The sequence below is a fragment of the Elgaria multicarinata genome, chromosome 7, assembly GCF_023053635.1.
Source record: "Elgaria multicarinata webbii isolate HBS135686 ecotype San Diego chromosome 7, rElgMul1.1.pri, whole genome shotgun sequence".
Taxonomy (NCBI): domain Eukaryota; kingdom Metazoa; phylum Chordata; class Lepidosauria; order Squamata; family Anguidae; genus Elgaria; species Elgaria multicarinata.
Window position 1 is genome coordinate 86607304 of NC_086177.1, and position 13881 is coordinate 86621184.

Below are 13881 nucleotides of genomic sequence, written 5' to 3' on the forward strand. Positions count from 1 at the left end.
AGCAGTTGATAATATTTATCTCCATGCCATGAAAAGCTTCACCTACTTATTTCTGTAGCTGAAGCTACTGTTAAAGGCATAGTAGTAGTCCAAGACATCCCACATCCCACTGCCCCTGTTGTTTGACTAGGCTACACTATTTGGAGCAATACTATTTGGAGCTGCGTTAGCAAAGCAGGATTGGATGCAAGCTTCAGGCATCATACTACTAAAGAGAGTATTTGATTCCTACAGGTAGAGCCATAATCACAGGGTATTCTTAATGGGTAGGAACAAACATCATTTGAACATGAAAACATACAGTACAGATGCTAAAAGGTGCAGATTGTTTTCAGCTGGGGAAGCCACTGAGAAAACGACAGTTGGACTGTCCCTGGATTTTACAATTTTAATACTCTGTGGCCTGGTTCGCATGATCACTGCAGCACCACCATGGCTAATAAGCCTAGTTGGGCACCAGGTTGTTGATCCAAGGTCCTGTGCGCTGCAGTTTCTTGTTGTTCTTAACTGCCTTGCATGCGCCAGTTGTGTGCCGGCAGTTTTGCCTGATCACCCTCACTGGGCACGGTTTCTGATGTCGCCCGAATTTTGCAAAGGTAGCTTGTTGGGGTGGTTATCAAACCACCACACAATCCTACAACAGGCCGTGGGTTCTGGGTTAACCACCCCAAAAAGCCACCTTCACTAAGTTTGAACAACATGAAAAGCTGCACCCATGGAGGGTAATCATACAAATCAACTGGCACATGCAAATTGGCTTGCTAACCACCCTGTGATTGTGCCAACCAGACCTCTGTGAAGTGGCACATAGCTTTTGCTTCAGTGGTAAGCCAAAGCTTAGATTCTACTAAGGGCTCCATCACACCTATTCTTTGCCCTTGGTTTGCCTCCACAATTTCCACCTCCATTTCATTAGCACGTCAAGCTTCACGTGTGCTTGTGGTATCACCACTGTACCAGTGAAATCTTCTTTCACTTCTTTGCTCTCCCAATCCACCCTGCCCCTTCTCCTTCCCCCTCTAGTTCATTGGTTCTTGTCGTTGATGGACATCCCCCCCTCTGGCTTCGTTGTCTAGCATTTTACCAATTTAACATTTGATCAGCTGGGTGCCATTTCTGCAGGCAATGAGTGTGGTTGGAGCAGCAAAAGTCCATTCAATGAAGCCAGCATAAGCCCATTCGTTCGTCTTGGCATGCTGGAGAACCGCTCTGCCCTCTTTTTCGCCATCAAGACCTCCCTTCAAAGCACCCCCCACCCAACAAAAGAGGTAGCGTGAGGACGACCATACACGGGAGCGGAAGGGCACATTAATCCTGCATGGAGGAAATCAACTGAACTTTCCCCACTCTAGGAAAACACAGACAGTGAAGGGGAAGAGGCAGGGTCACTGCAGGACAGGCACAACGTCATGTGAGTAACACACTGCAAAACGGCAAACCAGGCATGACGAGAGTGCGATAAAATGCTGGTGTGATGGAGCCCTAAGTTCCATTAGGAAAAAGCTGGATGTTTTGGTTCACTTCCAACATCTGCATATTCACTTGGCAATCTTGCAGCAGTTACAGAGTCTCATTCTTAGAACATCTGTGGCCCCCGATAAATGTGGTAGTGGTTGTTGCTACAGAATGCGTCCACCCAAGGTATCAGTATGGCTACTGGTACTTACTCTTTTGATAACAGTCAGCCGTAAGGCACATGACTGGAACAAAAAACTTGGCACTAGGAACAGTGCATTTCTTTGACTGGCAAAGCATGTCCAGAAATATGCTTAAACTCAGTCTCTCTAATATAGCAAGCTAAAGGAGAACGTGGATGAAAAACACATATGCTATATGAAGTCTGCGGGCAGGCAGTAAATGCACCACAAACGTTCTGAATGTTAGTTAGCATCTGAAGCACAGATGAGCTGTATTCTGTGGGAAAATTACATTAAACAACTTAAACAGAATTGACAGGCTTCCGCCCCATCAACTTCCCTATATAGCAGCCCTTTAAGGCCTCTTGTAGGCAAAGTCATGGAAAACATTCAATGCCAGTTATGTAGTTTATGGTGAATGTCCCCAACCAGCACCTGGCAGCACTTCACGTCTGGTGTGCACACATTGTCATGCGCCATCAAACAGATAATTAGTGTCATCGGCTCTGATAATTCATTGGTGTGTGTGTGTCAGAGAGAGAGAGAGAGAGAGAGAGAGAGAGAGAGAGAGAGAGAATGAACATGAGAACAGAAGAGTCATACTGACCAAAGGCCTATCTAGTCCAGCATTCTTTTCCCACAATGGCCTACCAAATGCCTATAGTAAGCCCACAAGCAGGATATGAGCGCAATACCATCCTTCTGCTCATGCTCCCTAGCAATTGAGAGGCATACCGCCTATGATACTGGAGGTAATATATAGCCATCATAATTATTAACCATTATAGCTTTCTCTTCCGTGTGTGTGTGTGTTTGAGAGAGAGTGTCCAGCTGCCCTGTTTTCTCTCTCCATGATCAATGGTGAATCCTTATGTGCATCTGTCCATGACAGAGGAAACATTTCCAGCCCTACAACTCCCAGCATGTCCCAGCCAGCCATGTCACCCTGTGCTATTTACAACATACTGGCTGAAGCAGGCTGAGAGCTGAAGAACGTTTTTTTCTGACTAAACATGCATAAGAGTGTGGCCTTCTTTGCTCTCCAGGCATGGCGAATGAAAAGAAAACAGCCACTAGGGGCATTCTGCAAATGTTTATAGCAGTCCTCAAGTTTCTGCTTGTGTAAGAGGTTTCACAAACTCTGGCCCAAGCAGAACAATTTGGGGTTTAATTTCACTTTTCTCACATCATCTGTGAGGTATAAAGCACTGCTTGCGTGATGTGAATACAGGAAAGGGAGGGGTAATTGTTCCAGATTAATTAAAGTGGAGTTGGATCCAGACTTAGTCATGCTTAGAGTAAAACCACTGAAATCAAGTGAGACTTAATTTAGTTATGACTAACTTGTCCCACCAATTTCAACAGGTCCACAGTAACCACGACTAAGCCTGGATCCAACCTGCAGAATCCAAGGCTATGTCCTTGCAGATGTGGGATGAATCACAATTGTGATTTGCCCTCCTCACATTATTCCATTGAAATGGAAATCAATGAGACCGTTGCAGAAGGCGAGCAGCAGCACGTGAGCCAAGCGCATGTTTATCTCGGCACATGAACCACTTGGCCGCGGAAAAGTACGGGATTACAAAAAGGACCCTTGCGAAAGGAAAACACCCAGGTCCATTTAATGACTGCTCGCTTTTTTCAGGCACAATAGCTGGCTTCAGTTGCAATGCATTTGTGATAGTCAGGGGATCCTCAAAGAGGATTAAATAACCGTAAGAGCTGTCAGGATAAAATAACTTGACACATAATGAACATGTGTGATAAAAGGGTGGTGTTGAATACAAAGCCAATAAATAGAAGGTTTTTCTTGTTAACTGGAATTTAAGATGCTCTTTTCTCTAGCCGTGAGTCTTCACAGAGTCACCTTCATTGCGTAAAGAGCCGTAGGATAAGCTGTTTGAATCTGGCTGTATTTTGCTCCTCATCTTCTTCCCTGTGGGGTTAAAATAACAATTTTAAAAAAATGCTTGGAGCAACGCTGATAAATCAAATCTAACAAGTTTAATTATTTTCCTCTTAAAAGGTTTCTCACCACAGGCTTCACTTTGTTTTGCTATGATAGACTGTGGCAACGGGATGGAAATAATTCAATTTTTTCTTTTTTAAAAATCAACTGGAAATAGGAAAAGAAATTAAGCAAAAAGCAATGTTTATTAAAAATGATTGGAAGAGGTATCTGATGTGGTTTTCCTCCTAAGCCATTCCACTAACGGATGTTTTTCAGCTGTGTGAATCAGGATGACAGGCAAAATATTTCCAGGATCAGACTTACCAGGAATGTGTCCATAGTCAATATAAAAACTTGTCAAATGTTCCTTGCCTCCGTTCTGGGTGATTATAAACACCCCAATGAATGAAAGAAAACACCTGCAAGAAATGTTCTCAAAGTCATGAATTCATGCAACACCATAATTTGCATAAGAAACAGACTTTTCAAGCACAGAGAATGCACAGAGGGAACACAGTATTTGGGGTTCTTTTCCAACATTACGTTAATACAGCTTTCCGCTTAGCTGGTGCCCTCCATACGTGTTAGACTGCAACTCCCAGCATCCCCCAGCCAGCATACCATGCAGCTGGAGGGAAGCAGCTTGGGAAAGGTAGTCTTAATGACATGGAAGCCAGCTTGCTTCAGAAAGGTCTGGAGGTCTAGGACAGATGGGAGGAGGCTATAATATAGCTCCTCCCACACAGTCTAAATCAGTGTAATGAGGAGTCACGCACACACATTGACTCTATCCAGACAACACACTAAACCATGGTGATTAAGCATTCTGAGCTAAACATTATGGCTTAGTGTATCATGTGAACCATTCCTAACTATGGTGGCTACATAACCATGGTTGAAACACGCTCACTACTTGCTGCAAAACAGTCAGCAGCCCAACCGTGGCTTAGCATGTTGTCTGAACAAGCCCAATGTTAACCATATCATACTCTCTAACACACACACCCATCCCCCCCCCACTCAGTAGCTTTCTAAAAACAGTAGCTAAGGGGGGACAGGCTACCCTAGAATTCTAGCACCGGTCTAGATCTTAAACAGGGGCACACCTGTAGCAGCTGCCACACTGATAACATTAGAAGAGGCCCTTAGCAATCTTTAAACTCAACTCAAAATCTCGTTAGGCTGCACTTTTATGGAGAAATGTCAGCAGGTATACTGATTCAGCTGCTAACAGGTGTTTTGATCATTTAACTTCTGGATGACCCTGGATAACTTGAGTATGGTGGTTGGGGTTAGAAGCACCGCCTTTCTTTGGGCATCATTGTCTGTCCCAAAAGTGGCTGCTTCGATTTTGCTTTAAGCCTATCTTTAGGGTCATGTTGCAATGCTACTGGTTATAGTTCCATTTCCATTCATCAAATGGGATCCACAGAGACAGAGACAGAGCTTCTGGGCATAATCTGAAGGTTTGATTACCCCACTTCCACAATTGCCCCTTTGCTGCACCCCCTCCAGAGGTGTCAAAGTCAAACCCAGATAGCCTCAGTGTAACCACAGACTGCGTTGGGCACGTTCACAGTGCTCTTTGGATCCTTGCCTTTCTTAATCTAACAAAGAGTCTCACTGCAACTTAAAGACTGCAGATTTATTTTGGTGAAAGTTTTCGTGGGGATGTACAGATTTTCTAAAATCCGTCCTATGTGTTTTGTAGATTGTCAGGTGTCTTTCCACTATTGACAGAATCAGATTTCCCCCCCCCCCCAATTTTCTGTATTTGTGCAAATTCTCAACTCCCCCACCAAAATGTGCATTTTCATGTTTTATCCTACAGGAGAAATGTGCATCTTCAGCTGGTGTTTTTTAATTTATTTGAAGTACTTTTCTACATCTAAATTTATGTAAAATTTCCTAACGTAAAAAAGAAAAAAAGTCTGCAAATCTGTGGACTCTGTGCTACTGGGGAAAAGCCGGTCTGCTGGTCAGATTCCTAGATATCCGAATTCTTTTCATTCTGTTGTGGGGTTCTCTGACATCTCTAACTCTGGTCCATTTCATTTGAGGCATGAAATGTTATAATGATGTTTGCTTAATGCCTTAGCATACTCTTCCGCAACCGGATGCCCTCCACCAGATGTGTAGGTCTGCAACTCCCATTCCTGCTGTCTGTGCTGTCTAGGAATGATGGGAGTTGTAGTCCAACACATCTGGAGGCGACCAGGTTGGCGAAGGCTGCCTTAGCACAAAGACCCTATGCAGCAGGGTCTTGCTATTTACTGTTTTACTCTGTACAGCACCATGTACATTGATGGTGCTATATAAATAAATAAATAAATAAATAAATAAATAAATAAATAAATAATAATAATAATGAGTAGCATCTTTCAAAGAATGTACTTACCCAAACAGAAACATGAAACCACTCAGGAAACCTGCACCTTGGAATTCCTGGTAAAACAGGGCCCCTGGATTGAGAGAAAAAACCAGCACATCTTGAATGGAGATAGAATAGACAGGAAACAAACTTATTCCATTCTTAGCCAACTAAAGAAAATACCAAATATGCTCTTAATCATATAGAACGAGGTAGGCTTGGATCTTCTGTGCAGCAGAGGCCCTTCCCTACATGCACAGAGGGGCCTTTTCCCAGCCGCTGTCTCCTGTTGCCACATCAAATGCTGCTCACGACGGCTCTCTAATCTCCAGAATGGTTTTGCATGGGGTAGGAGGTCCTGTAACGGGAGCATGCAGCCTGAAAACCTCCAGTGAACGTACAGAACACTACGTCTGGCCTTCTGAACCTTGGTCGTGCTTGAGGTTCATCATCATCATCATCATGAATTAGACAATAATAATAATAGGTCAAATTACATATGTTAAATGTATAGCATGTGGCTGATCTATTTCTGTTTGACTCACAAGTGTGCAGGACCCCGATCCAGATAAGGACCACTGTGCACATGTACAGGAGGTTCAAACTCACCCCCCTCCCACCACCACTTCCTTCCCCCCCCCCAAGCCTCTTCTCCACGTGTGTAAGGGCTCTTATGTGGAGGCTCCAATGGAGATGTTCTCCCCTCCCTTTGAGTCCCCCTACGGTGGACGAATCTTGGAAAATCAGTATTGCATTTAAAATACATGTTGATGATGATTTTATTTGAGCACTATAATCTGTTCCAGTTACTTATGCTTATTTACAAAAAAGAAACTCCATAATGGTTTCATCCTCTACTGCAGGGGTGGGGGAATCTGTGGCCTCCCCAGATGTTGCTGGACCTCAACTCTCAACCCTGACCACTGGGGCTGATGGATGTTGGAGTCTAACAACTTCTAGAGGCCATCTCTGCTCTAGTGTATGATGATGCCTTATTCTTTGTCGGACTATTGGTGCATTTAGCCCAGTAGTCAGGGCCGGCCCTACTATTAGGCAGTGTGAGGGAGTTGCTTCAGGCAGTAGATGCTGGGTAGTGTGGAGGGGGCAGCAGTGCCACCCTCCGGGCTGTTCCCTTCTGTGGGAGGACAGCGTTGTGTGTTCCAGGCATCCTACCCTGCACACCCCTAAGCTACCCTGATGCCCTCAGCTGAGATGGAGGATATGGTCTAGTCATCAGTGTTGAAGTGAAATTCAACTGCCAGTCCAGTTGGCCTCAATAGGTGCAATGGACAGAGTGGGTGGGGGTGCCATCTTGTCCTTCACCTCAGGCAGCAAAATGCCTTGGTTTGGCCCTGCCAGTAGTGTGTAGTTTGACTGGCAGCAGTTCTTGTTCCAGCCATGCTGTCTGAGATCCCTTCGAAGGCACACAATAGTGGAGACCGAACGTGGGGCCTCCTTCATACAGAGCAGAATGCGCTTTCCCCATGGAGCAAGAACCTAGGCAGAAGGTGGAGGTGTTCAATATGCCAATGCAGTAGAGTGCCTGTCAATCTCAGCCCCATTGATTAAACGGGCATTGATCTTGACTTGCAATTAAAATTTTAGTTGCCTGTCTCGCCAATTAAACTGACATGAGCCCAAAGCATTAATTGCCACACCAAATGTCACGCTGATTTGTTACACAATCTTCAAAATACTGAGTGCTAAACTTCAGGTGACCGGTCCAGTGTAAACTTAATGACGAAGTACCTGGGCCAGAAGAACAACTGCAGATACACTAAGAGAACATTTACCTATTTCTACTGCTTATGGCTTGATTGGCCATTTTGCTAAGTGCCCAATTACTGCATGTAGCTGGCAAGCATGTATGCCAGCGGACTGGGAACCCTTCCTAATGTTAATTGATTTACATAGGAGCACTTTGCATGCCCAATAATTAATAGTAATGACAACTGTTTCAGATTAAGAAACCTGGCATTTATGGGTGAATCGTAAGTTCCTTTGCCGTAGTTTTTAATAGGCCTTTATTCAGGTCAAATTCAGTATGAGTAAGGATATTTAGGAGTTGGCCTAGAAGCACACAGAATCAAACTCTCCATTTGGTTACATCATTACAGCTGTTTTGGGGTCAATCTTTCCTCTGGATCATACAGCACAGGCCTATTTTAACCCAGCTGCTGAACCAATCCATATTTTCAAGCTTTGGTGAGCTCCGAATAAATAGTTGACATAAACTAATGGAATTTCTGTATGCAGATCTCCTGAAAACCAATGACAGAGCAGGCCCCTGTGTGTGCTAAAGGGGTCATAAAAGTTATAGTAACAATAACTCTTTGGCTCGCTGCAAATGCAGCCTATTGGTCCCGTTTCGCTCGCTTGTTCTTGCCACAGCATACAGTTCGAGGGAATTGGAATCTCCTTTCAATCCTATCCAGTTCAAAAGTTCTCACCCAGGATAAAATGTTAATAGCTTAAAATGGCTTTGGATTCATTCTAATTCCTTTGCTTGAGCTGAGCACGTAGAGCCTGCCGAAACAGAATACACACTCTGACTGCTGCAGAGCACAGCTGGTAGTTATCTTAAGGGCTCAGTTCAGTGCTGAAATGACTTTAGCAGGTAAGAGGGTGAGAATCCAGCATGCACATGGGGAAAAGATTCATTGTATGTCACTGCAGGTACCTGCAATAAAGTAGTAAAACAGGAGCAATGGGGAATGTCAACCCTGAGAAAAACGACATCTTGATGACATTAAGGTTTTGTCCCCTCTGAATTGATGATCGTATTCGAAATACATCTCTGGGCATTGAGCATGCTCCAGCTACACTTAAGCGCTTTGAATTCCCACTGATTTCAATGGGACAATTAGAAATCAGAGCCCTCTGTCCATCCTATGCCCTGCAGGCAGGAGCCAGGCAGGGTGGGAAGAGGACAGAGGCCATTTTGCCTCCCGTTCCTCTTTAGGGAAATTGTCTAGCTGACCTATCTTGCCTAGCTGACCTACCTTGTTGTGGGCAGGGACTGTGAGTTAGAGGCTGTAGGACCCTGAGGATCCTGGCCTCTCCTCTCTTCTCCCCACCCCCATCTTAGCCCCCATTTGTTCTCTCCGTGGTCTTCCAGGATCACCAGGGTTCTCTCCACAGTGGCTACGAGTGTGAGGGGAGAAGGGAAACAACCTGATAGATTCCCCCCCTCCTGAGGTCTATGGAGTGTCTACGGCCTTGGGAGGAGCAATCCAACATATCTCATGGTTCCTGTGATACTATGTTAATTCTCTACCAGTGCAATGAAAGGACTTAAAAAGTGTGGAACGCTGGCTGCATCATGTCCGCACTAGGAAAATGCTCACCAGTCTGGCAGGCAGTAAAAAGTGGTCCCATCTATTTCGGGGACCCCTTGGAGAGGGCAGCCATGGGTCTCTGTGCACTCTGCACATAGGGGTGCCACCCTAGTGGCCTCTGTTGAGGGCAGGCCACTCCAGAGCCAGGAACCGGGGTGGGGGTGGAGAGTGATTTCGCCCCTAATGCAACTGGACTGGAATCTATTCACTTGGGGACCTAAATGTGCCCCCTTCCTTTCGTATTTCCTCCACCCCAGTTTCTTGTGAAACAGGAAGTTTTTCCCTCCTCTCCCTGGTTTATATTATTATTATTATTATTATTATTATTATTATTATTATTATTATTATTGCCTCATCAAAAGGTAATGGGAGAAACTGAGAACCAAGCCTGCTCCTGCTGGCAAAGCCCTGGTCACATCCTATTGCATGGACAAGCATGCAAAACAGCCTTCCCTGAGGCCTGGGGATAATGGGAGGTGTTGTCCAAGCCAACTGGAGGACGCTAGGTTGCGGAAAGCTAAGTCTGACACAGAGAGGGAACTCAGGAATCATCTTTTATAGAGAGAGGGAAGGCTATATTAAAAAAAACGTAAGAGCAAAAAGCCGTGCTGCTTGCTCTCCTAATTAAAATTTGGGGTGGGAGGGGAGAAACAGTTTTGACACACTAACCTGAGAAAATCGCACTAATGGTGAAGAACACATAGTTCATTGGGATGACTTCTGCAGCGCTATAGAGGTTCATTGCTTTGTTCAAGAACCTGTGAGAAGAAAGTCAGGTCAGTAAGAATTTACAGCTTATGACAATTGCGTTGTTGTTATTTTGGCAATTTGTCACTTTAACTCTTCAAAAAGACATCCTGGGCTGTCTATAGCCAGATATTAAAATAGGAAAGAAAATTGGTGACCTTAAGCTAGTGAACATCTCTTGGCCTAATCTACCCCATAGGGTTATTGGGAGGATAAAATGGGAGTGGGAGAACCATGTGTGCCCCCCAGATGTAATGGACTGCTACTCCCATAATTCCCAACCGGACTTTGGCCATGCAGGCAGGGAATCATGGGAGTTGCGGTCCAGCAACATCATCTGGAGGCCACACAACAATATTTGGAGGGCCACACATCCCCCATCATTTCCTTAGGGGATCATCAGACAAGAGTTTTATTACACGCTCCCAACTGGCCATTCATGGTTCTTCGTGGGACATTTTGATGCAGCAATCCTGTCTCCCGCTCCATTTGCCAATTTTCCTATTTTAAAAAAAGCTTCAGAAAACCCGATTTTTAAAAAATAAGTCGGAATTTGTCAGGATTTCCTGCCATGTGCAGGACAGTTCCCCTGTGAAGGATGCTGTTCCCATTGTTCTGTAGGGGCCACATGGTCTCTGCACACTGTAATTTGAGCTCGTCCCCAATGCGGAAGTGAAGCCGGGAGCAGAGCAATAGCATTAGACAGTAAAGAAATGCGATTTCCCCCCATCTGAAGGAGCTTTTAGAGGGAAGGCAGGGATTTAACCATAATAAATAAATGCTGTTTGGAAAAACACACGATAGAAGTCTCTTTTGGGTGCACAGAACTAGTTTACAAGATGCTTTGGATCCTGGCAGTTATGTCTCCAATCAGAACATTACTTCGAAATGTAATCAATAATTACTCAGTACAGAATAATGCAAGCGGACATACGGGCGAGCAAAAGCGCTCAATCATATCCACTGACCCTTCCATTCATTTAACCTTCCACTTAGGAAATCACCCGGATTCTTCAGTCATGGCCAATTTTGGCACCTTGTTGAAGAACTAGTTTAAACCTAGACCCTAAGGAAGTTTTTGGTTCACAATTTCAGCTGTGCCACAAACTCACTATTCTCTTAGCCTCACAGAGCAATCTGGGGATAATGGAGATAAGGCCTGAGAAACAGGAGAACCCCTGGCAATAGGGAACATAGGAAGCTGTCTTATAGTCAGACCATGGTCCATCTAGCCCAGTACTCTTGACACTGACTGGCAGCAGCGGCTCCCCAGACTTCCAGGCAGGGGATTTTCCAGCCTACCCTGGAGATGTTGGGGATTGGACCTGGGACCTTCTGCATGCAAAGCACTAAGCTATGGCCCCTTATGTGAGGCAGATAAAAAGAGAGTTTCAACTGTTTGGCAGTATAGCAATGTAATAAATAAATAAAAATGGATCTTCCTATGTTCCCATGATAATGAGTCTGTTCTAACTTATAGGGTTGTTGCAAGTTTTGAGGCCAATGTAGATAAAGCACCTTGAACATTAGAGCTCCATACTGTATTTTTTTAACTTTTTAATGTGAATGTGACCATTGGTTTCCAAACCTGATCAGACTTGGGTGCATCTTATGAGACAATGACAACTACTTTCTGATCACCGGGCTTCCATCCATTTCAGTTCCACAGATGGATAAAAAGAGCCTTTAAAAGAGGGGTGGGTAACCCGTGGCTCTCCAGGTGTTTTTGCCTACAACTCCCATCAACCCAAGGGATGATGGAGTTGTAGACCAAAATATCTAGTGAGCCACAAGTTGCCCACCCCTGTTTTTTTAAAAAAATAATAATAATGGTGGAGAGCCACATCTTGAGAAACTTCGATCAGGACATAAATATTGAATCCTTCAGCTGCAATCCTATGTTCTTTTACTAGGCTATAGGTTCCACTGAACTCAATGGGACTTCTGAGCAGACATTCACTGGGCTGCGCTGTTAATCTCCTATAGAAAATGGTCTGCACCCTTTAAATAGAGCGATACTCCAAATGGTCTATTGATACAATGTTAGAAGTCCAGCTTTTAATCTGTTTTAGACATTAGGAGTGACTCTGTGGTTATTTTAGCAACTGCTGAGCAGTCTCCATGGAGCTTTAAAAATAAAAATCCTGCAAATTCATGGGATAGTCAGGATTTCAAAGTCACTGCAAACACCTCATTACTTTGGGCCATTTGTTCCAATATTGGTCTGAAGAAATCCAAGACAAATGAATGAAGACGCTGCAGGGGGGCGGGGAAGGGGGAGACTTTTCAAATGAGCCTGGTTCAAGTTAAGTTTGATTGGAAGTCGTTCTTTGAGAACTGGGGCAATGAAGTGGCTAAGGGAGCATGTTTAGACAGAAAAAAGTCCTACAACTCCCAGCATGCCCCAGCCAGCCATGCTGTTGATAGACCTATTCTCTATGACCGTCTAATTACCTTTTCCAGCTGTTTAAGATAGCAATAATCTCTATCGCCACAGTCAATGGAAGCGAGCTATGAGCTGTGTGAAGAAGTATTTCCTTTGGTCTGTCCTGAAGGTCTTGCCAACCAGTTTCATCAGATGACCCAAAGTTCTTGGATTATTAAGGGAGAAAAACATCTCTCTGTCCACATTTTCCATGCCATGCATAAGTTTAGAAACGTCAGTCATGCCTCCACTTTTGCTGTCTTTTCAAAAGCTCCAGGCATGCCTCTCTTTGTAAGGAAGTATTCATCTGCAGCATATATAGTTCCCCCCACTTCCAAATGTAACCCTCCCAATAACCCTGTGAGGTTATTCAGGCTGAGAGAGGCGCCACAGCTCAGTGGTAGAGCATATATATATATATGTGGCAAGCAGGAAGATCCAGGTTCAATTCTTGGCAACACCAGTTAAAAGAATCAGGTAGCGCTGCAGGTGATGGAGAGGACTGCAGCCCAAGACCCTGGTGAAAGGTGCTGCCAGTTGAGAGTAGACAACACTGCGCTTGATGGACAAAAGGTCTGACCTGTTATAAGCCAGTCCAATATAATTAGACAGTGGCTGGCCTGAGTATGGCCAATTTGGATGGTTTAAAAAGGAGGCTGGATAAATTCCTGGAGGAGAAGGCTATCAATGGCTACTAGTCCTGATGGTTATGTGCTACTTCCAGCATCAGAGGCAGTAAGTCTATATACTCCAGTTGCTGGGGAACATGGGTGGGAGGGTGCTGTGGCACCCATGTCCTGCTTGTGGGTTCCTGGTTGACAATTGCTTGGCTACTGTGTGAACAGAGTGCTGGACTAGATAGACCTTTGGTCTAATCCAGCATGGCTCTTTTTATGTTCTTATGAATTAATTCTGTGAGTTTCAAGGCTGAGTAGGGATTCGAACCTGGCTCTCCTCAAAACACACTAAGCACTACACCAGGTGTAGGCAAACTGGTGCCCTCCAGATGTTTCGGACCACAAGTCCCATAATCCCTGCTTATTAGCCATGCTGGCTGGGAATGATGGGAGGTGCAGCCCAACACATCTGAATTGCACCAGGTTGTAGAAGGTTGCACTACGCTATGCTAGTTCTTCTCTGATCGTTTGTGTCATCAAGTGATGCTCACACCGCTTCCTCCGCCCCAGCCTGGCCTGCAATTGGTGTGAGTGGAGAAACTCACGGCATAATGATGTCACAGCACATTGCAAGTTTGACTAGATGGTAACAGGGGACTGGGGGAGAAGTGTTAGCAGCAGCAGCACTAGGAAACTCTGGCATGGCTCTAATATACTCATCCCATCTGGGGCTTTATGTCCTGCTTTTGGGCTTCCCAAAGGAGGCATCTTTTAAAACTGAATTTCACCATC

General features: G+C 44.7%; 1 protein-coding gene across 1 annotated transcript in view; it reads right to left on the bottom strand.

The window, feature by feature from the left end:
* Positions 1-2961: 2961 nt before the first annotated feature.
* The window catches only part of NIPAL2 (NIPA like domain containing 2), a 49687-nt gene continuing 38767 nt past the window's right edge, over positions 2962-13881 (bottom strand). Inside the window, exons 8-11 of the mRNA XM_063131317.1 lie at positions 9970-10058; positions 5990-6053; positions 3916-4010; positions 2962-3576 (exon numbers count right to left, since the gene is read on the bottom strand). Coding sequence (XP_062987387.1) covers positions 3482-3576; positions 3916-4010; positions 5990-6053; positions 9970-10058 — 343 coding nt within the window. The 3' untranslated portion in view covers positions 2962-3481. The remainder of the gene's footprint in view (positions 3577-3915; positions 4011-5989; positions 6054-9969; positions 10059-13881) is intronic.